Here is a 24458-nt window from a genome sequence, read left to right as displayed (position 1 = left end):
AAAAGAGAGAGAGACAAGGAGAGTGTGGCCTTGGTGAAATGAAAAGAAGAGAAAACAACAAAGCGTGCTAATTTATCTTGGACTGCGTGCAATAGGTAATGAGTAAAAAGTCCATGCAATTGTGAAAGAAAATTGGATTTCTTTTTTGTGTTAATTTCTTCTTCTTATAAATCTTGGACTCAAAGTTTGCAAGCTGCAAGCTTCTCTGAGTTCCGAGAAGAAGATAACATGGGAAGAACCATTGGATTCTGATGCAAATTTTGCTTAAAATATTCAATGGCCACTGAAACGAGATGCAGCCATAGATGACAATCATCAATCAACAAGTATTACAAGCACAGTAGCAGTCACTGTTGCTGATCATATAGACAACAGTACATGGCATCTCATCCACTGTAATCCCATGCTTTTACTAAGGTTATACTTTGATGGTCTTTTAAACGAGAAGGGAAAAGGCCAAAGTCTGATTTGTACTTTGTTGAAAATTGAAGCATGCTCGTATTATATTTATAAAAAATTAACATCCATATCAGAGAAGTAGAAGAATAAGCTCAGACACAAACAAAATTGTGAACGGAAGTGGCGAGAGTATTGATTCACCCTCGAGGAAAGTGGAATCAATTCAGCGACAATTCCAGGAAGCAACTCATGATGATACTACACTATACGGAGAGAACTATGACGGAAGTAATTAATAAGCGATGCATCCAACGGCCAGCCCCCAACAGGGGAATAGTTTTGTTTCGTTTTCACACTCCCAAGTTGTCAACAATCCAAGGAGGAGTGGAGGACTCGAAGATCAAATCAGCATAAGATATTTTAAATTAGATTGGAGCTTTCAGTGTTTGCCTTGCCCAGAAGGAATTTGACAAGAGATGGAGAAGTGGACGGTTTCTTTGATAGGAAGTTGTACTACCACTCCAAACTACCCTAAAGAATCTAAGATAGCTTGTTTTTTTATCAGAAAAGAAGGAAGAAAAAGAAAGGAAGAAAAGAAAAGGAGATAGCTTGCTGTGTGGCATTACCATATGATGGATGGATGGATAGATGGATGGATGGATGGATGGATGTGTGAAGATACACAGAAAGGAATATTTGCAGTATCTTGTGGCACAGAAAGCAGAGCAGTGCACAAGTAGAAATGTTCATTACGTGAATGCTACTTAAAATTTTCTAATCAGATATGTCACAGATAAGGACTTGCATTCTCTGTTATGCTTTGGAGATAACAACTAGATAGCAATCAAACAAAAATTGGGCCTGGCTGGACGAGTCTGGTCCCATGGATGGCTGGACGAGTCTGGTCCCATGGATAGCTGGACTCAGCTTCAGTTAGTGCTGATCTACCGGCTCTAGCCTAGTTTAGTCAGAGCTACAAAGAGTCAGTCAGATCTTTGGTCGTCTAGCTCGACCCTAGTCTGATTTAGTCGCGAGCTGAATTATTCTAACTCGGCTTAAACTCGGCTCAGCTCTGCTAATTTGTGGGTGGGGTGGGCTGGTTAAGAAGGATCCCAACCCAACCGGCACAAACCCTTGCCCGCTCGGTCCTCGATCACCTCTACTTTTCTTTCCCACTATACTTTCCTAGCCCATTTAGAAAGGCCTTAGATTGTCTCCTTAGTAAGTATAGTTTGATAGTTGTTATAGATAAATAAGAGAAATCTTAAGATTTTCAATGCCCGAGATATGCACCTCAACTAGTTTTCAGATCTCTCTTTAGAATCTAGCCACTAATGGAGCTCGCACTTTTCTTCTGCTAACTTCTTCTTTTCCACCATTTCATTCATAGTAAGGAGGGTGCTGGCCTCTTTATTTATTTATTTTTCTCAATCAGTATAGCTGGGCTCTGTCTCCCTGGATAAATAAATTTGCCATCTCATTAGCAGACTAATGATTCCTGCAGTGGATAGAAGTATAACATTCAACCTGGACGTTCATCTAGCACCCAAAAAATATACATACTAATATTATATTTTGTACAGGACGCAGCATGTTACAGATACAATGCTTATGATGAATCAAACAAGCCAGAACCAGGAATTTTCTACTACTGAACAAATTTCTACCACCCAGAGAGTAGTACATTAATCCTGAGGATTTGTTCAAATGACTGCTGAGCAAGAATGGTTAACAGCCTTAACAAGCTTCAGAGATTGATTCAAAATAAGACAACAGTTATTACATGTGAATCAAGGGTTCTCAGGAAATTGGTTGCTACTGCAGCATACTCAACCAACTCCAAAGTTTTACTTGCACTCTCATGCCCATATCCTCTTTTTTGGGAGGAGATCTACTGCTTTGACCTTATCTATTTTAGCAGCCATGATGAAATCATTCATACTCAAACCACCTGCAGTTCAAGTTCAAATGCGGAGTCAGTGAACTGTGGATGTTCAACAAACTTACAAAAAGTTTACATTGAATGGGTCTCTATTTCCCATTGAATTCTAGAATAAAATCCTAGTTCTTCAGATGGAAAACTTTTTTGAATGCAATGGCAAAGAAAAATCTACTTCATAAATGGAAACTTGGGTACAATGGATGATTTAAAATGTGACCAAGTTCGTTAAGTTATATTTGTCGCATGAATCAGGCTTTAATTTTGCTTAGAACCATGAACAGAGTGCCATAAAACTCACTAGATGACTTGTGTTCACCATCACATACGTTCAGAAAGTTCTTTTTTGTTATTTCAAAAGCCTTTTCAAATATAAAGAAAGATGGAGATGAATTTCAAGGATAGCATGTAAAGAGCTTGATAAAAAAAAGTTAAAGCTAATAGCCTATTCACCGAAGGCAGCGAATTATAACCCATGTCTCAAATGACAGTGTTTTTGCAAAGACAGACATTTAAATTGTCATCAGAACAGAACATACCTATTGAAGAAGTCCATAGTTCTGCTCTAACATGATTAGGTTGCTCCAAATGAAGATTTGGGTAATGTCCAGAAGCCTCTGCAACCTTATGGATCCTAGTGATAAGTTCCACTCCACATCCATAATCCCTTACTTTCCACAAGCATTGTAATCTAGCAATACCATCAGCTTCCGCTATTCTCCAACCGACAATCTACCAAAACACAGAGACATTATGAAACTAACACAGGTCACAATCATCTGTGAATCAAGAAATAAGTCTGAAAGAATAATTCTCAAATGACATCTAGAGACAAATTTTACGAACATGAATACAAGAGGATCACATTAACCTATGTTAAATTTGTCTCCTTTTTCCCCTACTCGATCACAGTCATTTACGTACTGTTTGTCTTACATGCATTTAAAAATGCTTCGAAAGTAGTTCTCTTTGCAGCATTTTGACATACATCACACGTACTGTTCCAGCAAATAAGTAAAGAGAAGGTTGGACAGACCTACTTAAGGTTCTTGTTGTGTCACGAATATGTTCAAAGGTACAAAATTTAGGAATGGGCTGATGTGAATTTACCTTCCTTAGCAGCTTCGCAGCATCCTCAATCGATATGGGAGGCTGGGAAGGAAGGACCGGCTCACAACTTAACTCCGCAAGAGAGAGAACGGAGAGATTTGGGATTAGGATGCGGTGCATGGTATCCGTGTTACCGAGAACATTCTCCCCGAAATTGCTCGCGATTTCTTCCGGAAACGGGTCTCTTGCGCCAAAGTCGCCCAAGAGATCGCTGCCCAAGGCGGGAAGACGGAGATGGCGCTGGGTGCTTCTCCTCTGACATGGGTATGTGAGGGAGGAGAACGAATAGGAGGAGGCGTACTGGTGGGAAGCAACGCTCCGCGAGGAGAATTGGAGGTTAAAGATGGGAGAGAAAGGCAGAATAGCGGAAGCCATGGGAGCGGATAAGTCCCCGAGTCCTATCCGAAAGCTTCGCGCTTCTCCCACCACTCTAGCAATTCTTCTCGGCCATTTTGCATATCACCGCCTACATCTTCACCTTATTCTATTCCTAAACCCTTCATTCAACAAATTATTTAGTCCCACATCGGCCACGCAACGAAACCAACCTGTTCACCACTCTATAAAAGAGGACCCATCGTGATCGTAAAGCTTCATACCTTTCTCGGCCTTTTGGCTAAGATCAAGTGTAGTATCTGTTCTTATCAGTTTAATATCTGATACGTGGGCCATCGGCCCACCACGATATTAAATTAATATCTCTCGGGGGAGGGCCCACCTCACAGTAGCTTGCTGCTGGGGCCCTCAGGCGTCGCCCGCGCGTTGCACTACTGCACGGGCCTGGCGCACCCCTACAAATCTTTAATCCTCAAATATTTAACTTATGGGCCGAGCCCATTAAGAAATCAACTTATTAATCCAAGCCCAATTGGCACCCATTGTATATAATTAAGAGTAATAAACCCTAATTTTGGTTAAGTTTGCTAATCTTTAATGTGGAATGGTGGCGAAGTCTCATTCCCACTTTTGCTTTCAAAACTGTAACTAAGCAACAGGCTTTTAAGGAGGACCACCATTAAGAAACGCATTAGTATTAGTTCGTGCAACCACCGCCATGTGCTATTTCTACACGGCCCAAGAGAATCCTCGAGACTGTCAAAAGATTAACTTTTCCTTAGATTTAAGGTAAAGATAAAAGAGTTAAAAGAGGGACAGGTTTAGCTTTTGAGGAGCATAGAGTTGAGAGTGTTAGGTAATCGCTTTAGGCTTTAGCTTTTAGGAGATGAGTTAAATAATATATCAGATGCGTGCACGTATTGATACCTCTAAATTTGAATAATTTAGACAAAAATTAAAACTATTATTATTCTAGTTTTCATAATATATTTCTCAATTAAGTATAATTTTGTCCTTTTTATATTAAATTATTGATATATAACTTGAAAATTAAATTTAAAAAAAAAAGAAGAAAAAGAACCCTACAACTAAACAAGCTCACTTTCATGGGAAAAGAGGTGCCTCATATTATTAGTGTTGCCAATATTATAAATTAAGGAGCTTCTGGTGCTAACACCAATCATGTGAGCTTCACCATGGAAATGTATGATATTAATGTATGGAGGAAAAGTTTAACAAGTGGAGCTTACTATATGTCACTAACACAGCTAAGATTCTAGATTTCTTTGCCATTAAAATAACTCCGTGACTCAGGATTGGCCATGGGATCCATTGTGTTCAATTATATGCCTATATGCTCAGAGAATCCTTTCTGATATCGAGATGTTAACTTATAATTTAATTTCAGAAAGAAAGGAATCCATTGATGATGGTGAGACAGGGAGCAAAGGTTACCACCTCCGAGCACTACCACCTTCTTATTTATTTACTCCTCTCATATCAGTATTGATCTCAATGCAATCCGAGGATTAAAGATCATTATGCATCCTAATTGTAATTAATATATAAAACTTGGTAGGTAACTGGATCCAATTAATTAACAATCTCTCCTATTGTACTCCGGAAGAGCACACTAATGGCTCTAACCAAACAAAAGCTAAAAAGCTCTTCTTCTCTAGTGAAAGAGATGTAGATTGATGCATGCATCCTCTTTCTCTCTCTTTTTCTCTTTTGTTTTCTTCTTCCACTCTCACAAAAAAGAAAGAAAAGAAAAAGGAAAAAGTGATTCCACTTTCTACGAGCCGGGCCATAAGAAGGATGTTCGATTGCCATCTTCTCCAAAATTGCAAGCCTCACGTTCGAGACTGATTTGGATACGTTCATCTATACAGAATCTACGCTGTAATTATATATACCGGACGTAATCAAAGTGAATTGATAGGAACATCCATGAAGTGCACATCTTACCGACTAACAAGGTTCATCAAAATAAATCTTGATTCAATAGACAAACACTTGGCCACTGGCTTAATTTTTCGACAAAATCTATCAACAAAACCGTGAGACATGGCGAGTAAAACTATGGTCACAGCTCATGTTGTCGGTTTTGATGCTTTAATGATGGAACTAATTCTTCCACCTGGTTAGGTTTCAAGACAAGGACTTGACAGTGCCTGCCTTATGATTTTGTCATTGAATCTTGAAATATATATATATATTTATTTATATATGGCTAATTATCATTGTCAAGTGAATTTTCTTTTACATTTTTGCATAAATATATTTATAAAACAAAGAGTGATTTTGACACGGACTGATACGTGGGGTTCTCGTTCGAGTGATTATTGATGTATCAATTGTACGTATTTAACGACTCTTACGAGTGAATGTCATTAGAGTTATATATAGGGTATTATTTTAAATAAACCTTAGTAGTAGTAGTAGATAGATGATGGATATAATAGTTATTTTACTCGTAATTTTCTAAAATTAAAAGAGGTGGTATTATGTGGTGGGACCACACGTATTTCCTGTTTAGTTTAGTAGCCAATGGTTTCACGTTAAATCCAGGAGCCATGCCTGGTTTGCTTTCAACCCATCGAAATTCCCCAAAATACCCTCCATCTCCCCTCCCCCCACGCCCACACCCACTTCACCTCACACCCTCTTTCTCCTACTTATATAAAAAAAAGCCTTCACTCCTTCCCCTTCCCCCCTCCATCCACACTTCCTCTCCCTTCCAACCAGAAGCAAAGAGAAAAGAAAAAGAAACGAAACCCAACAACAATGGAGTCATACTCCTCTTACGCTTCTTTCGACGCCGCGGATCTCGAGGCAGGCTTCTCCGGAAGCACCGTTAACTACCGGAGCTTCTACCACCCCAAGGGGACTAACGGGTCCCCTGGCCGGAGGTTATCTTCCGACCCCTTCGACGGCGTTGACGACGCCCACCACTTCCTCCACGCCTGCTTCCTCTGCAAGAAGCTGCTCCACCGTAACGGCGACATCTTCATGTACAGGTTTGCTCCCTGCTCTTCTTCCGGCTCCCGTTCCATCGTTGTTAGGGGTAGATTCGTCTTTTGGGGTGTGTTTCTGAGTCGGTCTCGCTTGCGCAGAGGTGACACGCCGTTCTGCAGCGAGGAGTGCAGAGAAGAGCAGATAAAGATGGACGAGGACGAGGAGAAGAATAGGAATAAGAAATCTTCGAGGGGCTTTTCTAGAAAAGAGCAGCAGCAAAGCTCGCAGAGGATCCCAGTGAGTGCTTGGTAATTTTAGCAGATCGGCCCTCGCCGTTTGAGAAATTACGAGGTGGCAATTACTTCGACGCCTCCGAGTAATGAACGACATCGGATTTACTACGAGTGTAATCAATCACTTCCTTGGCTCTAAGAAAAGAAGAAACTACTGGGTTTCTTCGCATCATTGCAATGCTTAAACTTTCGAGCTTGGATATCTATATATATTTATATATATGCTGGTGATCAATTCTAATTACGACTCACAGATATTATAATCGATCTCTCTCTCTATATATACAACAATGAGTTAAGCAACTAATAAATCCAAATCAGAAAGAGTTTAACTTAACTTTAGAATCCTTCTCTGGGGAAGATGATATAGGCTAACTACAACAAAGCCATCTAATTAATTCTCTTTATATATTAGAAAATGATCAACACCTACTAGTTTAATCCTATAGATAACAATATAAAATTTTATATTCAAACACTCTCTTTTATTTTAGGGGGGCTTAGACATTACGACAGATCTAAGAAATAAAATTAACTCACTGATCACGATAATCTTTATATTCTAGCATGTATATCACATTAAACATTTTGTACTAGAAGAAAATAATATCAAAGATAGCAGAACAGCAACACGTATTAAGCCTTCTAGATATTCTATTGCTTACATTCAAACATGTTGAATAGTTAACAGTAGCTCGTTGATCACAAGTACTTTGGCCATCTAAGCTAAACAACTCCTTACTTCCCTTCAACACTAAGTTTTGGACGTAATGATACATTTGTTAAAAGGCGATCAAATAAAATCTAACCTTGAGATTCTCCAAAAGACTTTTTTAAACGTCTGCCAAAATTTCCCATCCCCCCTTCTCTTGAACAATCCACACCCTTCTAACTGGGAGGAGTAACATGGGTTGGAAGATTACCAACACCAGCATAGAATAACTTGACGTAGGTTATTATACATTCATACATATATATATATATATATATCTACTTACTCTATTCAGAGTCTTTTTATGCATAGACTTCATTCTAATGAGCAGACATCATGTGCAAGTGAACATGCAAGGATAATAGTTTATGGTGCCCAATGCCCTAATCATACAAACGTAGGATTCTGGGGTTCTCTTGACGCCATTAAAATAGCATGGACATGGGCATGGATCCATGGCATCCAACCATGTGTACCCTGTGCATGCCCCGAGAGAATCCTTTTTTAGACTCCCAAGGCAACCAGCAACCAGCCGAGGTAGCAGCAACCTTGCATGCTGCACTGCAACCATGACACCTAGAGCTCTCCCTTTTGCTCAATTATTTGACCCCATACCATACCATACCATACCATTCTATTCTATACCATACCATACTATATTGCGTGGGAAACTGAGCTACCCTAGCTAGACAACACTTGGGGAGACCAAGCGAGAGAGATGGGTTGACTCAGACTTGCTGGTTGTTGAGGAGACAGGGGAGGTAAGCTGACGTGGCAAGTTGGCAATTAATGCTCGATCGTATGTGTGTGTATAGTTGCATGCATGCCATTCCATTGCTTTTCTTATATATATATATATATATATATATGCTTGGAATTGGAAGACTATACATACATACATACATACATACGTAATTCCTGTGAGTGATTAAGTTTGATGCGAGTTTAATTACGTAGCATGATTAATACTATCTCACTGGGGCCCATGCAAGTGGGGGTCGGGAGATCGAAAGAAGGAAAGCGAGGGAAACCGGAAGATGCATCACGTCACGACAAAAGTGGTCCTCGAAAGAAGAAAACGAAAGTGGTGGGGGAGTGCGTGACGTCACGGTACAACCGGTTCCAGCCGGTGGAGTGACTGACTAGTGTAGCGAGGAGGAAATGAGGAGGTTAATGACAATTATGCCATATTTAAGGAATTTTTTAGAAATAATTCACCCCCCCTAAGTTTCTCCCTCAAAGGAAAGGACAGGGACAGGGACAGGGAGAGATTAAGAAATATATAATAGCAATTCCTGACTTCAAGCGAAATGTCCACACTTTGTAAACAATAGATGACACTGACAGGGCATAGTGATGGGGAAATTAAACTATTGTTTTCTTTTAATTAACAATCCAGACCTTATTAAGTCAATGATTTCATCTAACCTCACACAGATATCTAATATCATTGGCTTCAAATTAAATTCGAACTCTGATTTGATACAATTATTATATATTTATTAAATGAGTTGGATGGTGATTTAAAAAAAAAGAAAACTTAATAGGAGCCGCTTTGTGTTCCAGCTGGAGATGAAATTAAATTGGAACGGAACTGATTCAATTGAGTCAGTGGCAGTGCCAATAATATCACGGAATAATTGATGGCATTTGGGACCACGTCCCTAATGGCTTCTTTTTTTTCTTTTCTTTTCTTTTTGCATCGCAAAAGCGGGGTAAAAAACCCAGATATTACTCCAATTTACGAAAAGGCCTGACCAATTCCTATTTGCTCCTTTTTTTCATCCACTACTCTTTCTTTATAACCTCTCCTTCTTCCCCTTCCGCTCCTCCCCCTCCCCCCCCGAAACCAAAGCCCGAAGTAGTAAAAGCTTGGAATAGATAAGAGAGAGAGAGAGAGAGAGAGAGAGAGAGGAGGGAGATCTCGATACTTATCTCCATGGATTCCTCTTTCTCCTCTTCGTCTTCCTCATCCGAGTCCATCTCGGATCTCGAGGCAGGAGTGTCCCGGAGCGCCGTCGACGGCAACCCTTTCGCGCTCTTCCCGACCTACTACCCACGCCGCGCCAAGACGGCCTGCGAGGGTGAGATGGCGGCGTCCGCGGCCCGGTTCTTCTGCGACCCCTTGGAGGATGACGGGCCGCGTCACTTCCTCGACGCGTGCTTCCTCTGCAGGAAGCCGCTCGCCGGCAACCGCGACATCTTCATGTACAGGTTTGGCCCCCCTCCTCCTCCTTCCCTCTTCTTCTCCTCCATTCGGGCGAGGGTATTTCCGTCATTCCAATGGCGGTGCGCCTCTTTTGTGGATTAAAAAAAACAAGGAAAGAAGCCCTTCCTTCGCGAAGCATCGGGTCCCCCGCCTCTTCCGGCGTGCTTGGAAAGCCTTTTTGACCATCAAATCACATCGCGAATATTAAAGCCAGAGGATTTTTTTTTTAAAAAAAAAGGAGTTTTTTGTTCTAAATTTTCTTCTCCGATTTGGTTCATACTTTTTGGGTGGCTACTTAGTAATCCACATTTGATTTGAATGCAGAGGAGACACGCCATTCTGCAGCGAAGAGTGCAGACAGCAGCAGATCGAAATGGACGAAGCTAAGGAGAAGAAGAAGAAGCTCCCTCTGAGGGCTTCTTCCCGAGAGCAATTGGAGCAGAGGCAGAGCTCTCCCAAATCCCAAAAGATTCGTACTGGTACAGCCGTGGCTGGGTGATTTCTAACTATAATTACAACATAAAAAATAAAAATAAGTAACACAGCAGTAATAGTAATATTACTACCTGAGCTTTACTACAAGATGTTGAGGCCCAAAGGAAGAAAGAAGAAAAAAAAAAGCCCACTTTTTTTTTTTTCTTTAATTTCCTTTTTCTTTTCTTTTGGTCCTCTTGGACGTTGTATAGGAGAAAGCAAAGAGCTCTATGGCTTGCTTTTCCTTTTCTTTTTCTTCTTTCAACTTCAATTTTGTAAATTACCAGATGTAGAAGGGCTTTTTCGTGTAATTCCTGGTCCTCCTATATATTGGGGTTTTGCTACCAACTCTCTCTTCCTCCCTTTATTTTTCTTTTCTCTGGAGATTGGTTATTCCAACATCAGTTGAAGGAGAAGTCTGACGACTCACTTTTGAGTGAAAAACATTGCTGAATTGTGTCTATTGTTTACTTTTTTGCTTCCTGCTGAGCAATCTTTATTCAGTGGCCATGGAGATCTCTTCCTTTGTTCTCATAACATCTTTCAAGACCAAGAGATCTTTCAGGAAACAGACAAACCTCCTCTCGTATGGGCCCCAGCTCGGTTGTGTCATCACCCTTTGCATCTACTTGATATCAAACGAATGATAAAAACATGACATAATTACTATTTATAATAAAAACCACTGTTCTTTGTTAGCTTTAAACCGTCATGGGTGCCGGTTCTATGCCTGCATTTACTTGAGCAATTTAATCTCTGTGGAGTCGTCCGGAAGCTCCTACACTTCACGCGCATAATAATAATTATTATTTTTTCTGAATAGTTCCTTGTGCTTTCCCGGTAACTTCCCAGTCTCTTCTCTCGGTCATTTTCCAAGTCGGAGTCTTGGAGGCCTTTAACCCGTCAAATCGCACCCAAGTCGGTGCAGCTTTTCTCTCTCGCCAACGACTTCTCTCGTAACTTTTGTCCCTCTCTTTAGTAACACATACCTTGAGAATATTAATTAAGCTGTTTCCCTTCAACTGCCTCATATATTCTTCTTCTTCTTCATTAAAAAATATATCAATTTTCCTTCAGCCGTCCATTTATTTTTCGTTTCGTTTTGTTTAATATGATAGCAAGACGAAGTATAACATATGAACTATATAGGATTCTAGGAACGGTGACATCAAAGTACCATACTTTAGTATTTCGTGACTTGACTTGGACTCATTTATTTTTATCAAGAAAAAGGACACTGGGTAGTAATAGTAGGGAAGAAGGTCATTCCTCTCCTCTTTATTCTTTTCACCTTTTCTTTTTCTCTTTCTTTCTCAACGTTAATATACACCGTTCGTTGTTTCTACTTTTTATTTAAAGAGCTTGTTACCCCCGTGACCTCTCCTGTGAGTTAAATAAATTTTACTCCATTTTTTTCCCATCATATTTGCAGGATTAACTAGACTTCCATCCAAATAATACTAATAAAATTATAAGGAGGTTTTGTGAAGTTGAACTAAACCACGTATAATCTTTCCTATATGTTATGTCCATTAAACTTTTAATTTAATTAAATATTATAGTAATAACTTAGTCAAAAGATGAGGAGATAAATATACAGTACAAAGTCGGCAGAGCAAAATAAGTTTCACAAGAAATATATGATATAAAAATATATTTGATCAAGGACAATAGCTTGTTACTCCCGTGACCCCGAGGAGCATTCAACTGTCGTATTATATGATGCAATAGTAGATAGTAGAGATAGCTATTTTACTAAGTTTCTTAAATTGAATTGATTAATTCATCCAGAGTAGTATCCACTTTGCCTTACAATCAACATCTGGCATGCATTACTAACTGATGCAATTTGTCCAAGTTGAATCGGATCAAATATGTCCACATCTATCTACAAACCAACTAGACATTCATTTCGTTTAATTCCAAAACCAAAAGAAGAAGAAGAAGAAGAAGAAGAAGAAGAAAGAAGAAGAAGAAAGAAAGTTTTAACCACCGACCATGGCGTAGTGGTGTGTGACAAGTCGATGCTTTAGTTTGACACTTAGAAACAAACTCCAAATCCAACAAAAGATTATGATCACAACCAACTACTATATATTATATTAAAAACTAAATGATTCGGTGAGAATTATTAATTTCTCTGTTCTAATTAACGATACCAAATAAAATTAACTGGAAGTATTAATCACTTTTTTAAATTATATTTTATTTCTCTTTTAGTTATCTATTTTTTTTATAAAAAATAAAATTAATAATAAATTAGTAGAAGTTGACGGTCCTATTATTAAGGAAACAGTTATAAGACTAAGCAATAAGAAAATACTTAAAATCTAATTTTTTATCAACTAATCTAGTCATATATGTAAAATGTGCCGGAAACATTGCTCATATTAAAAACCCATAGATATTTTTATATTCATTAAATAGTTAAGAGTAAGTTGAATTGGGCCATTTGGAGAATTAAGATACCTCTCAAATTAATCCATTAGCCCATGTTTAAATTTTGGAATTCATACTGTAGTATTGGACCAAAGGCCCAATAATAATGGGGCCTTTTATAAAATTATTGGAATTGGCAGGTTTATATTAAAAGTAGACACTTCTAGGATGAGAAATCGCCAAAAGGTGAGGTGTTTATGTGGAAAGTTACCTGAGAAGTAGTGTTGAATTACCGAAACGCCATTACCCGCCATTGCCGACGCCTTCCTCCTTTTGCATGATCTCGTCCCTATCATTATTTAATGGACTCGATAAAGATCGAACCCCAGCGACGACTTCCTCCTCCTTTTATTTAACCCATTGATGACAACCCCACCATATCTCTTGGATCTCTCCCTCTCCACCTCTCATTTAAGTATTTGACGCTTTTTCTGCTCACCAGATCCAAAGAGGCACTTTGTCGAACGTCTTGAAGGCACGAAGAGAAGAGAGAGGAAATCGGAAATGGAAGGTCTCGTTAAGGGGTTAATCCACGTCGCCCTCGAAGCTATCGATGGTGGTCGCGAAGACGACGACCGGCCGAGGCGAGCCCAATCCCCTTCTCATGAGGACGAGCGATCCAGATCCACCTGGGCCGAGGTCACTGACTCATTGCCCTTCTTCTACATTTATCAGCTATTTCTTTATTTGCTGTGTTTTATCTTTGCATTTGGTGATTTAGGAGAGACTGAGAGTGGTATTTGCAGGTGGTTTCGTCTGGGCATGATGAGGAAGGAAGACAAGAGCAAAGGGGCGAGTTTAGCTGCCGTCCCAGTTCGTGGAATTCAAGAAAGGTAACAACATTGGACTCGTTGGTTCTTTTATAAAGTTAAGATTTTGATGGTTGGTTTGGTGGTCAATTGTGGGTTTGCTTTGGATTCGGATGAGTGTTGCAGGAGGAGAGTGGAGAAGGAAGTGAAGGGGATTGGGAGACTGTTGGTGGAAATAAGAAGCCGCTTCATCCCTCACCAAGAAGACAGCACCAGGTTTGTTTGTTTTGGATCTTCTTAGTTCTCGGATTTATCCAAAAAATGTTGATGGCTTCGGATTAATAGTGAATGGTAATTTTATTTTGGAATTTTTATGAAGTTGCAGGAGGAGAGTGAAGAGAGAACTGATGAGAGATGGGAGACAGTTGGCGGAATGAAGCAGCAGCAGCATCATCCAGTACCCAGGAAGCAGCTTCAGGTTTGTTTGAATCTCTCTTTTGAGATACAGGTGTGCAGAGTATTATCTTATTAAATTGGGAATTCGATACTGGTGAAATCTGCAGTAGATTTGGCAGGGATATTATGTCAATTTGCTGGGTTGGGGGTCAAGTTGCTATAAATAAAATTTAGAGAACACTTTTAAGAATGCACAACTCTTTAAGATTGCTTCTTTGAATTGTACTTTTGTTTCAGATATATTGTGGAATTTATTTAGTTAGATGTATATAATGTACTCTCAGAATTTTACTGAAAATTTTATACCAAATAAACCTCGGTTGAGGGTTCGATTCAGTATGTGGTTTAAAATTGAACAGGCTTCCAACATATCGAGTATAACTTTCAGTCAAGACCTTGACCGAGTTGCATTATTCTTACGCAATTGCGATATTAAATTTCTTTCGTATGGGAATGGTTCTGATCTGATTTTAATTCCATTGGACTAGACGTAATTCAACATTCTCCAAATGTATTGATTAAATGGATTTATTTCTTTCACCGCCGATGATTCTTTATTCTGAAATCAATCTATACGTTTCATAGAAGAGTCATGTCATAAGAAAAATCAAGTAAAATTCAAAGCTGTAGAATAAAATAAATATTTGAATAACTGGCTTTAAACAGAAATAAGAGATAAGAATTTAGATTCCCGAGCTTATCTTTATCGGATTGCATTTACTTGAATGCAGTTCTCTGTTGTGATAAATTTCCTCTGATTCAATTGTATGAAATTTTATTGCATTGCTTATTTTAACTGTTATTTTGTTGTAAACTAGTGAAAAATCATTAGAAGTTCATGAGTTATGATAGTGGATTCTACCACAATGCCTATTCATTTGCAGTCTGAGGCCTGGCATGGGTACAAAAAACCAGCGGCTGAACAGCAATATTACGAAGGCACTTATCATGGTCTAGACATAGAGCCAACAAGTGAGGAGCTTGATGACTTATCAAAAGCCTGCAATCGGTTGTGGGTGCTCGATATAAATCGCTTGGTTCCAGGAAAAGACTATGAAATTAATTGTGGTGAAGGAAAGAAGGTCTACCAGAAGGGCGATATGGCATCTGATAATTTGTTTAGCTGGTTAAGTGATGATGTACTAAGAAAGCCGACATACTCTCGTTTTTGTGCTCTTTTAGATAATTATAATCCAAATGAGGGATGTAAAGAAGCTATTACTTCTGAAGAGAAGCATGAGCAAGCTGCATTTGTTGAGGAAATAAGCAGGACTCCACCATTTAAATATCTTCATGCATATTTGGTGTCCAAGGGAATTTTATCTCATAACTATGAAGACTTCAAGAGAATGATAACAAGTATTTGGTTTGATCTCTATGGAAGAGGTGGTGGATCTAGTTGCTCTTCTGCTTTTGAGCATGTATTTGTTGGAGAAATCAAGGGAAGAGGTGAGCAAGAAGTCTCTGGGTTCCACAACTGGATTCAGGCAAGTTATCTGTATTTATAGAGTTTTTCGTGGCTTTTTGTTCCAATTAAACAAGATTTTCTTATGGTAGATGGTGCCACATCATCCTCCATGTTTTATTGATCAATAGATGCTGTCATTTCTGGAATTTTGATACCTTGGTTGTGTTTATTGCATCAAAATAGTGCTTTCCAACATTATGGCCTTTGAATATAAGTGAAGACATCAGCATCACAGTAAATCAAGAGATTTATGGCATGTGTGATAAATGAAATTTACCTCTGTATATCCTACAATCTCCGAAATCTTTGGCATATCGAAGTAATCAACTGAAAAGGATAAGCTGCATGATAAAGCTTTAAAGAACTGGAGTAAAATATCTGGTATGCTAGAATCAATTTGGCTTCTGTTACGGCCCACAAACAATTGCTTTTCTTCTGATTGACTTGAACAAATTGGAGCGCATTCTGTTTTTCTTTTTGCCATCCAAAACAGGAAGAATCTGATATCAGCTTTGTTTAAATATTTGCAGTTTTATATAGAAGAAGCTAAAGGGACTGTAGATTACCAAGGTTATATTTTCCCAAGGAGGCGTGGCGAAGTTGTAAGTATTTTATTATCCATGCACATGCAGTCACATATCTAGCATTTTCATTGCTTTCCAGTTTCCATAGATGAACTAATCAAATGGTACAATCTCAAATATACTTTAGAATTGACTGATCCAGGAAGATTATATATCTTGGAAAACACTATCTTGATGACAACACACTCTAGTAAATAGTGGTTGTCTACTTGTTTACCTGCAAGATAGTTTTCTATTTCACAAATTTAATATCCACCTAAAATTTTTAATTGCATATCTACCTTCCCATACTGGGAGATCCCTCGTCCTGCCACCATTAGGTTGTCCTGGAGGTTGCTTCTAAGCATTTCAAAAGGATAATGATGAAGGCATGGTATTTCTTTTAAGACTTGAGAGGTAGGAGTGAAAGTATGTTAATGTTCTATATTGGATATTATTTGTAAGAATAGATACAAAAACATTGAAATATGTAAGTGGAGCTGTAAAGGTAATGGAACATCAATAGTAGACAACATTAATTGAATAATCTGTATCAACCTTAATGAGTAATCCACTGGGAATGACTAGTTGCTTCTTTCTATTATTGAATTTCACTCTTATCTTGGTCATATACTTTTGACTCCGAGATATGTCAATTTAAATGATGCATTGCATTGAGTAGTAATTGAATTTCTGAACCACCGTTATTTAGTTATCTTTATATGAAGTTTCTGATATTGCCGTAACTTGATATATTTTTCTATTGCTCCTTAATATACACATTACTGGTAGTCTTATAATTTATACCAGCACTACTTGATTCATCTTTTTTGACATGAATTGCAGCCTGATTCTGAAACTCAATTGCTCACAATTCAGTTTGAATGGAATGGTATTATGAAATCAGTCTCCAGCAGTTTAATTGGTGTGAGCCCTGAATTTGAGCTTGCCCTATACACTCTTTGTTTTTTCGCTGGAGGAGAAGATAACTATGTTGTTCTCGGTCCATATTACGTCAACATTAAATGCTATCGCCTTGGGCACAACAAAATCGGATCAGTATTCCCTATAGCTGAAAATTGATTTCAGAGTCCTGTGACAAAAAAATAAGCAAATCTTTGCTCTCATTAAAACTAGCCATTGGTGAATTTTATATCATTGATGCTTCTTTACTTATTCGTAAATGAATTGTTGGTACAGTTAACGATCTCTTTCAGCAGCCTTAGATTCTGTACTCAAACATAAATTTCAGCAGCCTATCTTTATCTTATTTGTGTTTGGTTTAGTTGTGAATTTTCTACATGGATCTGAATAAGAACATAAATTTCAACAGAAGACATAAGGAATTTTGATTATCTCTTGTGAGGTGAATCCTGGAATATCTTGTAGGATACTTTGTTTAAAAGAATCATCATTCCTTAGTCAAATTCCTATAAGGGTTGGATCGTGGAATGAAACAGTTCCTTGATGGATAAATGCTTAGCAATGTCAACATAGTTGAATCCTAGTATACTTAGAAAAATCTTTCTCAACAAACACAGATACATCATTATTATTCGACAGCGAATATGTCCTTTCAAAGATACAAAGAACATGTAGAACTCTGCAAATCCAACATATGAATTAATAACAGTTGCGGTAACATCTTTAATATGCTAATGAGTAATGACTTCATAGGAAAGTTATTTGAAAAGTATGTTATGTAATAATATTTTGTAGGAAGAAATTCTTAAAATCTTAGTAAGATTTCCATTTGACAATGGAGAATGTTATCTTATGAAATATTGGGATTTATCACAACCTCCTTTTGATACCACTTATTGTGCACAGGCTAACACCAAATCTAATATCACCAAATACTAAAAGAGAACAAAATAATCACAGTAAACTCAAACACAAAATATATGTAGAAAACTCTTTTAACATGAAAAATCACAGGCCAACAACAAATCTGCTATACGATTAGATACATAATAAACAGATTATAAAATATCTCGAGTAAACAAATCTAAGAGGCAGTCAAATTATGGTGCATTTTTAATTCTATTAGAAAACTTCTAATATAGTTGAACTAACCAAATGATCTCTTATTATCTTCTATCTACGAAGAAATTAAACGTATAGTTGAACTAGCACTATCAGTCAGACTAGAACCCCTCGCGCGAGACGAGACTTAGTCAACAATCAGATGAGATTTTATGTTGTTTTTAGGAAGAATATATTCATAACCGTGAATATTAACATAAAAATCTGGCAATTTATTGACCTAAAATGGTTAGACATAAAAAGAAGCTTTTTAAAAATGGTTGGTTATCATGATTTTGAATCAATTACTAAACAGCTGGTTACATAGAAATCCATGATATCAAAAAATTTGGAAAAAGAAATCGACAATATATTGACATAAAAAAAACCCTCCAGATTCTTGATTAAGAATTAGAATATATGACTGTCTCCTACACTTACAATATAAAATCTAAAAAGTAATATTTTCAAAGAAGCCAATGCCAATTTTTCAATCATTATTTTTTCAAGATAAATAAAATTCGTCACTATAGCTTGGGCTCATATATATATATATATATATATATAATGTTTCTTAAAGCTCTATCTGTCTCTATGTTTTATCCTTATTTATTTATTTATTTTTGCCAAAATAGCAACTGGGTGTTATATAAAAGATTTCAAATTTAAAAGACAAAAAAGGTAGAGAGAGATTTCAAATTGCATGGGGGAGCCAAACTCAAAACTGATCACGACTTTCGCAGGGCATTTTTGTCCGAGGAAAAGTAGTCTTTTTTTTTTTTGTTCCGTTTCCGGAGTTTCGCAGCTCTGCTTTCGCGGGCTTTTATTCTTCCTTCCTCTTCCGCTAACTTCTCCCTCCTCCTCTTCCAACTACTTCCTTCCTTCCTTCCCCGCCAACCGCAAAGCGCACCCGAAACCACACCCAGCTCGCTCTCTTCTCTCTCCTCGCGTCTCTTCCTCTTCTCAGATCACGAGTTATAACTGCGTACCAATAACTTTACCTTTCTTCACGAAAAATCACCGGAGAGAGAGAGAGAGAGAGAGATAGAGATTGAGGTGAGAGGAGATGGATTCTGTTCCTCGCAGAATACGAGTTCGCGAAACTATAAGCGACCGAGTCGAACCGGATGCACGGCAGCGCGACCGTGGCGGTGGCGAGGCTAGGGTTTTACCTGGGAGAAGCGGCACGGCGTTTCGGCGCCCGGAACTCGTCGTCATTGTGGATGACGAGGAAGAAGAGGACGATCGAAGAGGACGCCGGGATGGCGGAAAAGGTGGCTCTTCGAAAGGAGACAGTGCGTCAGTGGCGATGAGAACTCGGTCGAGATCGCTAGAGGTGTTGAAAGCAGAGGAGTTGTCGAGATCTTTGTCGTCGGACCAGAAAGGTGCCGTCTTTCATTCAGGTTACGGCGGCGGCGATAGCGAGGGCACCGTTGAGGGATCGATAAAGTCGAAATCAGGGTCTAACGAAGGGAACTCGGTTTCTTTGGGCACTTCGGATTCAGTAGCAAGAGAGTTCAAAGCTCAAGAAAGCAACAAACTTTCCCCAGAAAGGGAGACAGTTAATGTTAAAGATGAACTTATGGAGGAGGAGCAATTGGAAGATTCAAAGAATTGGATTGATGATGGAATGGAGGAGTCTCCTGAATCTGAGGATGCTGATGATTCTGAGGGAGAAGGAGAGGGAAAGGAAGAAGAGGAAATCGACGGCGGTGATAGCCAAAGGGATCTTCAGAAAGTCATTAATTTGATGGCGTCTTCTTCCATCGCACAGAGAACTCGCTCGCGTGTGGGTATACAGAAAAGGTTTTCATACACTCCTTTCTTTGAAGAACTGTCCAGTGATACTGTGGACAAAGAGGAGGAGCACGAAGAGGAAGAGGAGGACAATCTTGAAATTAATAACAGTGATACGACAATAAGAGACGATCAGGAAGGATTTGTAAACAAGGGTGAGAGCTCCCGGATTTTCCGAAAGAGGAAATTTTCTGGAATCGACGTTCTTGTGCCACTCGGCAATGAGAAAGCCAATGGCGAAGGTCCTGCCAGTAGTGGGAGTACTGGGGTTGCAAAACGTACGAGATCATGTTTCAGTTCAGAGCCAGAGAAGAAGAAGCAAAAGCTTGGGACAGTAAGCAACCCATATTGTTTAGATGTGGATGAGTCAGACTCAGTTCTTGAGTTCAGATTGTCTTCGTCTGGTGAGGAGGATGAGAAGAGCAACAAAAGGAGTCAGGTCGAGAAAAGTGGCGACATCAATGTGAATGTGATGGACATTGATGAGGGAAAGGGAGGATTGCGGCATGAGCGAGTGCAGCCACGGAAAGACAAGAAGATAAAACGTGGTAAGATGCCAAAGGGACAAGACCTTGCCAAACTTCTTGTTGATACGATCTGGAATGACAAAGAGAAGCTTTCAGAAGATTCAGCTCCTATTGAAAATTCATCTTCCCCACTGGATGAGAACCAGTGTTGCGACGAGGATTTTCCTCCATTACAATTCTCATTCGGGGATGAAGATCCTGAGCCAGTCGACAGATCTGATTATGAGAAAGCTACGGATGAATTGTGGGCTGATTTTGAATTTGCTCTGGAGTCTATGAATATTGGTACATATAATATTGATGAGGTACTTCTACTTCTGCTATACAAAGAACAATTGCAAAAATATGCTTTGCGACATTGTGTGAATTCCTGATCAGTTGTTGTTTGCATCCCCTAGGTGGTTCTTTTTGTAAGCATGCTCAATTAAGAAGTTAAGTTTCAGCATTTAGTACACACTAGAATAAATAAAATTTTCTTGCTGTCATAATTGTGGGAACTTTTTTGCTATTTCATCTCCATTTAAACATATTACAGATTTTTAATTGAAGATAGATATGTCTGAACAGGAGAATACATCAGCTTATTATATATATTTATAGCGTGTCGAGTCTATTGACTGGTTTGTGTGTTTACCTATAAGATATGAGCAACCAGATATTATTTGGTTTCTTTTAGATTGTCAATAGATATATCTTATCATCCAATATTTAGCATACATTCAATCCAACTCATGTTTTTCTTATCCTTTTCAAGTATAATGTATATCAGTATACATTTTCTCCATGGTCCATCGTATATGTTTGATGATAATTTCTTCCTAATAAGTGAAAAGTGTTGCACCGTGTTGTTTTTCAGGGTCAAGAAAAGCAGAGCAACGAACACCAGGTTGGTTCTGATCCACGGGCTCTTTGTTCTCAAGGGAAGCATGAGTTCATCCTAGATGAGCAGATTGGAATTAAGTGCAAATTTTGCTCCTTTGTGAGCTTGGAAATCAGACATGTTTTGCCATCCTTGGTGAGTAGTGATTATCGCAAATGCACACATCACTCGTTCTTCATCAGAGCATCCCGGTTCATTTCTTATTCTTACATTTTCCTTTTCTTTTTCTGCATTTGCAGTCAAGAAACATCGGGCAGAAGTCAGCACTGAAACACATCACTAATTTGGAGAGCCCCTTGCTATATGATGATTTAGGAGCAGCTGAAAACAACGACAAGCTAGGTTCACAATGTCATCTAGAGGGAACAGTGTGGGATCTCATTCCTGGGATGATTGAGACCATGTATCCACATCAGCAGGAAGCATTTGAGTTTATGTGGAAAAATTTAGCAGGTGGAATTAACCTCAATGAGTTGAAGAATGGGACTAGACCTGATGTTGTTGGTGGCTGTGTAATTTCGCATGCTCCAGGGACAGGAAAGACCCGGCTAGCAATTGTTTTTATCCAAACATACATGAAGATTTTCCCCGAATGCCGGCCTGTAATTATTGCTCCTAGCGGAATGCTTCTTACGTGGGAAGAAGAATTCAAAAAGTGGAACATCAACCTACCATTTCATATGCTAAATTCTAGGGACTATTCTGGAAGGGAGGACAATGCCATCTGTAAGTTGGTAAGCAGAGAACCTCAAACTGAGAAGTTGGTACGCCTGGTGAAACTGTATTCATGGGAGAAAGGTGGTGGTATCCTTGGAATAAGCTATGGCCTTTTTAAGGGACTTACATCAGACAGATGCAAGAGCCCCACAGACATGAAATTAAAAAGTATCCTTCTTGAAAAGCCAGGCTTACTCGTTCTTGACGAGGGGCATACACCTAGAAATGAACGTAGTCTCATTTGGAAGGCACTGGGAAAAGTGAAAACTGAACAGCGTGTTATTCTTTCAGGAACTCCTTTCCAGAATAATTTTCTGGAGCTGTACAATATTTTATGTCTGGTTAGACCTAAGTTTGCTGAAAAGATCTTAATCAATGTGCCAGTAGTAAGCCGACGAAAAACGAAGCCTAACTCAGAGAAGGAGCAGACCATATATCCTGAAAAGGATGAAGGGAAAGGTTTTTGGACTTCTCTAACTAGTCAAGTTACTGATCATAATGTGGCAGAAGTGAGATCTGTATTGAAACCTTTTGTGCATATTCATAATGGTAACATCCTCCAGGCACTCCCAGGTCTAAGAGAATGTGTGATTATTTTGAATCCCCTCCCTCTGCAAAAAGACATCATTGAGAAGATGGAGAAGAGTATTGGGGCTCGCGGAAATTTTGAGACTGAATATCAGATCGCCATGGCCTCCGTTCATCCGTACCTTGTGACCTCTATTAACATGACTGAAGAGGAGGCTGCTCTCATAAACAAGGATTTACTAGAGGATCTGAGATTGGACCCCTTTGAAGGAGTAAAAACGAGATTTGTGATTGAAGTTGTTCGCCTATGTGAAGCATTGAAAGAGAAGGTTTTAATTTTTAGTCAGTATATCCAGCCACTAACCCTGATAAAAGAACACCTCATTATGGTATTTAATTGGAGTGAAGGGAAGGAGGTGCTCCAAATGGATGGAAAGATTCTTCCACGATATCGGCAGTCCTCAATTGATGTCTTCAATGATTTGAAAAGTGAGGCAAAGGTGTTGCTTGCATCTACAAAGGCTTGCTGTGAAGGGATTAGTCTTACTGGGGCTTCAAGGGTTGTACTTCTAGATGTTGTTTGGAATCCTGCAGTAGGAAGACAAGCTATCAGCCGAGCATATAGAATTGGCCAGAAAAAAATTGTGTACACCTACAATTTAATCACATCCGGAACAAAGGAAGGAGACAAGTATGACAGACAATCCAGAAAAGATCACCTGTCCAAATTGGTTTTTTCTCCAGAAAACGAACTTAATAATGTGAAGAATAGTTTATCACAAGCTGCAGAGGAGCACTCTCTTAAGTTAATATCTGAAGATAAGATTTTGGAAGAGATGACTGCACATGACCAGCTCAAAGACATGTTTGTGAAGATCTATTACCCGCCAACAGAATCAAACATGTTCTATACATACAGGCGAATTGCTTCTGAATTTGGTGGATAGCGACTGCAATCAGATCAATGAGATATTATCATTTCTAACAGGTTTCTTCTTTTTCACTTTTAAAATGGAGTTGAAATCTCTTTGGAAAAATATGTATACGTTCTTTTGTTCTCTTTATAGAATTGGATTGTTTAGCTGTAGGCTTTTGTCATTTTCTTCAATTGTAACCCCCCATCCCATAGGAATTCCTATTTTCTTTTTCTCTGAAGTAGTTGTCAATGTCTCAATCCACCATATCTGACTGGTGTCTTATTGATCTATTGAGTTTATATTTAATTTGCGTTAACTAGTATATGCAGCGATATTCCAATCGCAAAGTTTAGCAACTGAAACCTTTTATCTTTGTTCAAATTATGTTCTTTCTTCTCATATAACAATGATTAGCACCACTACTTTTCCGTCTTTAGACTACAAATATGTTTCAGCATTGAAACACAAAGCATAATCCCTTGTCTTTCCAAAAATCTAATGAGCTAATTAACTAGAGAAGTGAAGACCATTTATTTTCTTGTTTGTGAATAAACTTAAGACTCAATTATGTAAATAATGTATGATCAGAATACATTTGGGTCTGTCATTGGATCAATGTTCAACCTAACAGAGGATCCCAGTGAGCCCATTTGTTTGCTCTCCTAGTTGAGAGAGTGATGAAAGTAACAGGAGATTACTCTCTGTACCCACATAGTGCTTTCTTTGCCCTTCAGGAAAAAGATGTGGAGAGGGGGAAGAGTATGTGCTTGATTTCAGCAATTGCTTGCTTTCTCTCAGTGGAATCATAAATGGGGAATCCTGTGGAGAAGAAAGCACACCCTCATTAGTGTGATACCAATGTCTCTTACTCAACTTTCCTTGGAGAGATTCCTTCTCTTTTCCTCATTTGAAGGGAGATACTAAACCACAAATCCCCTTCTTTTGTTCTCAGGCCCACATGT

The 24458-nt window shown here is 38.7% G+C and overlaps 5 protein-coding genes and 1 non-coding gene across 7 annotated transcripts; 5 read left to right on the top strand and 1 right to left on the bottom strand.

The window, feature by feature from the left end:
- Positions 1-1939: 1939 nt before the first annotated feature.
- On the bottom strand, positions 1940-3909 carry LOC140762885 (probable pterin-4-alpha-carbinolamine dehydratase, chloroplastic). Its single transcript, XM_073100861.1, has 3 exons — positions 3449-3909; positions 2878-3070; positions 1940-2350 (listed from the first exon to the last, which is right to left on the bottom strand). The coding sequence occupies exons 1-3, from the start codon at positions 3821-3823 to the stop codon at positions 2259-2261; spliced, it is 660 nt and encodes a 219-aa protein (XP_072956962.1). The 5' UTR covers positions 3824-3909; the 3' UTR covers positions 1940-2258.
- Positions 3910-4043: 134 nt separating this feature from the next.
- On the top strand, positions 4044-4242 carry LOC140764090 (U2 spliceosomal RNA). Its single transcript, XR_012104966.1, has one exon. It is a non-coding gene; the product is annotated as a U2 spliceosomal RNA (small nuclear RNA).
- A 2250-nt stretch (positions 4243-6492) lies between these two features.
- LOC140762825 (FCS-Like Zinc finger 2-like) lies at positions 6493-7282 on the top strand. The gene is made up of 2 exons (XM_073100780.1): positions 6493-6804; positions 6901-7282. Exons 1-2 carry the CDS (start codon positions 6572-6574, stop codon positions 7052-7054), a joined length of 387 nt encoding a protein of 128 aa, XP_072956881.1. The 5' UTR covers positions 6493-6571; the 3' UTR covers positions 7055-7282.
- Positions 7283-9571: 2289 nt separating this feature from the next.
- On the top strand, positions 9572-10778 carry LOC140762824 (FCS-Like Zinc finger 3-like). The gene is made up of 2 exons (XM_073100779.1): positions 9572-9961; positions 10281-10778. The coding sequence occupies exons 1-2, from the start codon at positions 9687-9689 to the stop codon at positions 10453-10455; spliced, it is 450 nt and encodes a 149-aa protein (XP_072956880.1). The 5' UTR covers positions 9572-9686; the 3' UTR covers positions 10456-10778.
- Positions 10779-13113: 2335 nt separating this feature from the next.
- LOC140763758 (uncharacterized) lies at positions 13114-17375 on the top strand. 2 transcript variants are annotated; one of them, XM_073102095.1, is made up of 7 exons: positions 13114-13508; positions 13616-13702; positions 13805-13894; positions 13998-14096; positions 14959-15561; positions 16073-16144; positions 16952-17375. In XM_073102095.1, the coding sequence occupies exons 1-7, from the start codon at positions 13374-13376 to the stop codon at positions 17186-17188; spliced, it is 1323 nt and encodes a 440-aa protein (XP_072958196.1). In that variant the 5' UTR covers positions 13114-13373; the 3' UTR covers positions 17189-17375. The 2 variants fall into 2 exon arrangements, with proteins under 2 accessions (XP_072958196.1, XP_072958197.1); XM_073102096.1 differs by having other exon boundaries at positions 13116-13508; positions 14004-14096.
- A 1695-nt stretch (positions 17376-19070) lies between these two features.
- Positions 19071-23725, top strand: LOC140763484 (SNF2 domain-containing protein CLASSY 3-like). Its single transcript, XM_073101691.1, has 3 exons — positions 19071-20759; positions 21311-21469; positions 21574-23725. The coding sequence occupies exons 1-3, from the start codon at positions 19197-19199 to the stop codon at positions 23524-23526; spliced, it is 3675 nt and encodes a 1224-aa protein (XP_072957792.1). The 5' UTR covers positions 19071-19196; the 3' UTR covers positions 23527-23725.
- The last annotated feature ends 733 nt before the right edge of the window (positions 23726-24458 follow it).

This window comes from Typha angustifolia, chromosome 7 (genome assembly GCF_048772165.1).
Source record: "Typha angustifolia cultivar Huaian chromosome 7, ASM4877216v1, whole genome shotgun sequence".
NCBI lineage: Eukaryota > Viridiplantae > Streptophyta > Magnoliopsida > Poales > Typhaceae > Typha > Typha angustifolia.
Note: the sequence above shows the minus strand (reverse complement) of the source record. Positions and strands in the feature narration are given on the sequence as shown.

What these genes read in the sequence shown, in the direction of transcription:
- LOC140762824 (XM_073100779.1), top strand. Translation starts at nt 9,687, where the DNA reads ATGGATTCCTCTTTCTCCTCTTCGTCTTCCTCATCCGAGTCCATCTCG. An exon ending in CGCGACATCTTCATGTACAG is followed by an intron (nt 9,962 to 10,280) that starts GTTTGGCCCCCC and finishes ATTTGAATGCAG; the next exon opens with AGGAGACACGCCATTCTGCA.
- LOC140763484 (XM_073101691.1), top strand. Translation starts at nt 19,197, where the DNA reads ATGGATTCTGTTCCTCGCAGAATACGAGTTCGCGAAACTATAAGCGAC. An exon ending in GTACATATAATATTGATGAG is followed by an intron (nt 20,760 to 21,310) that starts GTACTTCTACTT and finishes GTTGTTTTTCAG; the next exon opens with GGTCAAGAAAAGCAGAGCAA. An exon ending in GACATGTTTTGCCATCCTTG is followed by an intron (nt 21,470 to 21,573) that starts GTGAGTAGTGAT and finishes CTGCATTTGCAG; the next exon opens with TCAAGAAACATCGGGCAGAA.
- LOC140763758 (XM_073102095.1), top strand. Translation starts at nt 13,374, where the DNA reads ATGGAAGGTCTCGTTAAGGGGTTAATCCACGTCGCCCTCGAAGCTATC. An exon ending in TACCCAGGAAGCAGCTTCAG is followed by an intron (nt 14,097 to 14,958) that starts GTTTGTTTGAAT and finishes ATTCATTTGCAG; the next exon opens with TCTGAGGCCTGGCATGGGTA. An exon ending in GGTTCCACAACTGGATTCAG is followed by an intron (nt 15,562 to 16,072) that starts GCAAGTTATCTG and finishes AAATATTTGCAG; the next exon opens with TTTTATATAGAAGAAGCTAA.
- LOC140762885 (XM_073100861.1), bottom strand. Translation starts at nt 3,823, where the DNA reads ATGGCTTCCGCTATTCTGCCTTTCTCTCCCATCTTTAACCTCCAATTC. An exon ending in CTGCGAAGCTGCTAAGGAAG is followed by an intron (nt 3,071 to 3,448) that starts GTAAATTCACAT and finishes GTGTTTTGGTAG; the next exon opens with ATTGTCGGTTGGAGAATAGC. An exon ending in ACTATGGACTTCTTCAATAG is followed by an intron (nt 2,351 to 2,877) that starts GTATGTTCTGTT and finishes CTTGAACTGCAG; the next exon opens with GTGGTTTGAGTATGAATGAT.
- LOC140762825 (XM_073100780.1), top strand. Translation starts at nt 6,572, where the DNA reads ATGGAGTCATACTCCTCTTACGCTTCTTTCGACGCCGCGGATCTCGAG. An exon ending in GGCGACATCTTCATGTACAG is followed by an intron (nt 6,805 to 6,900) that starts GTTTGCTCCCTG and finishes TCGCTTGCGCAG; the next exon opens with AGGTGACACGCCGTTCTGCA.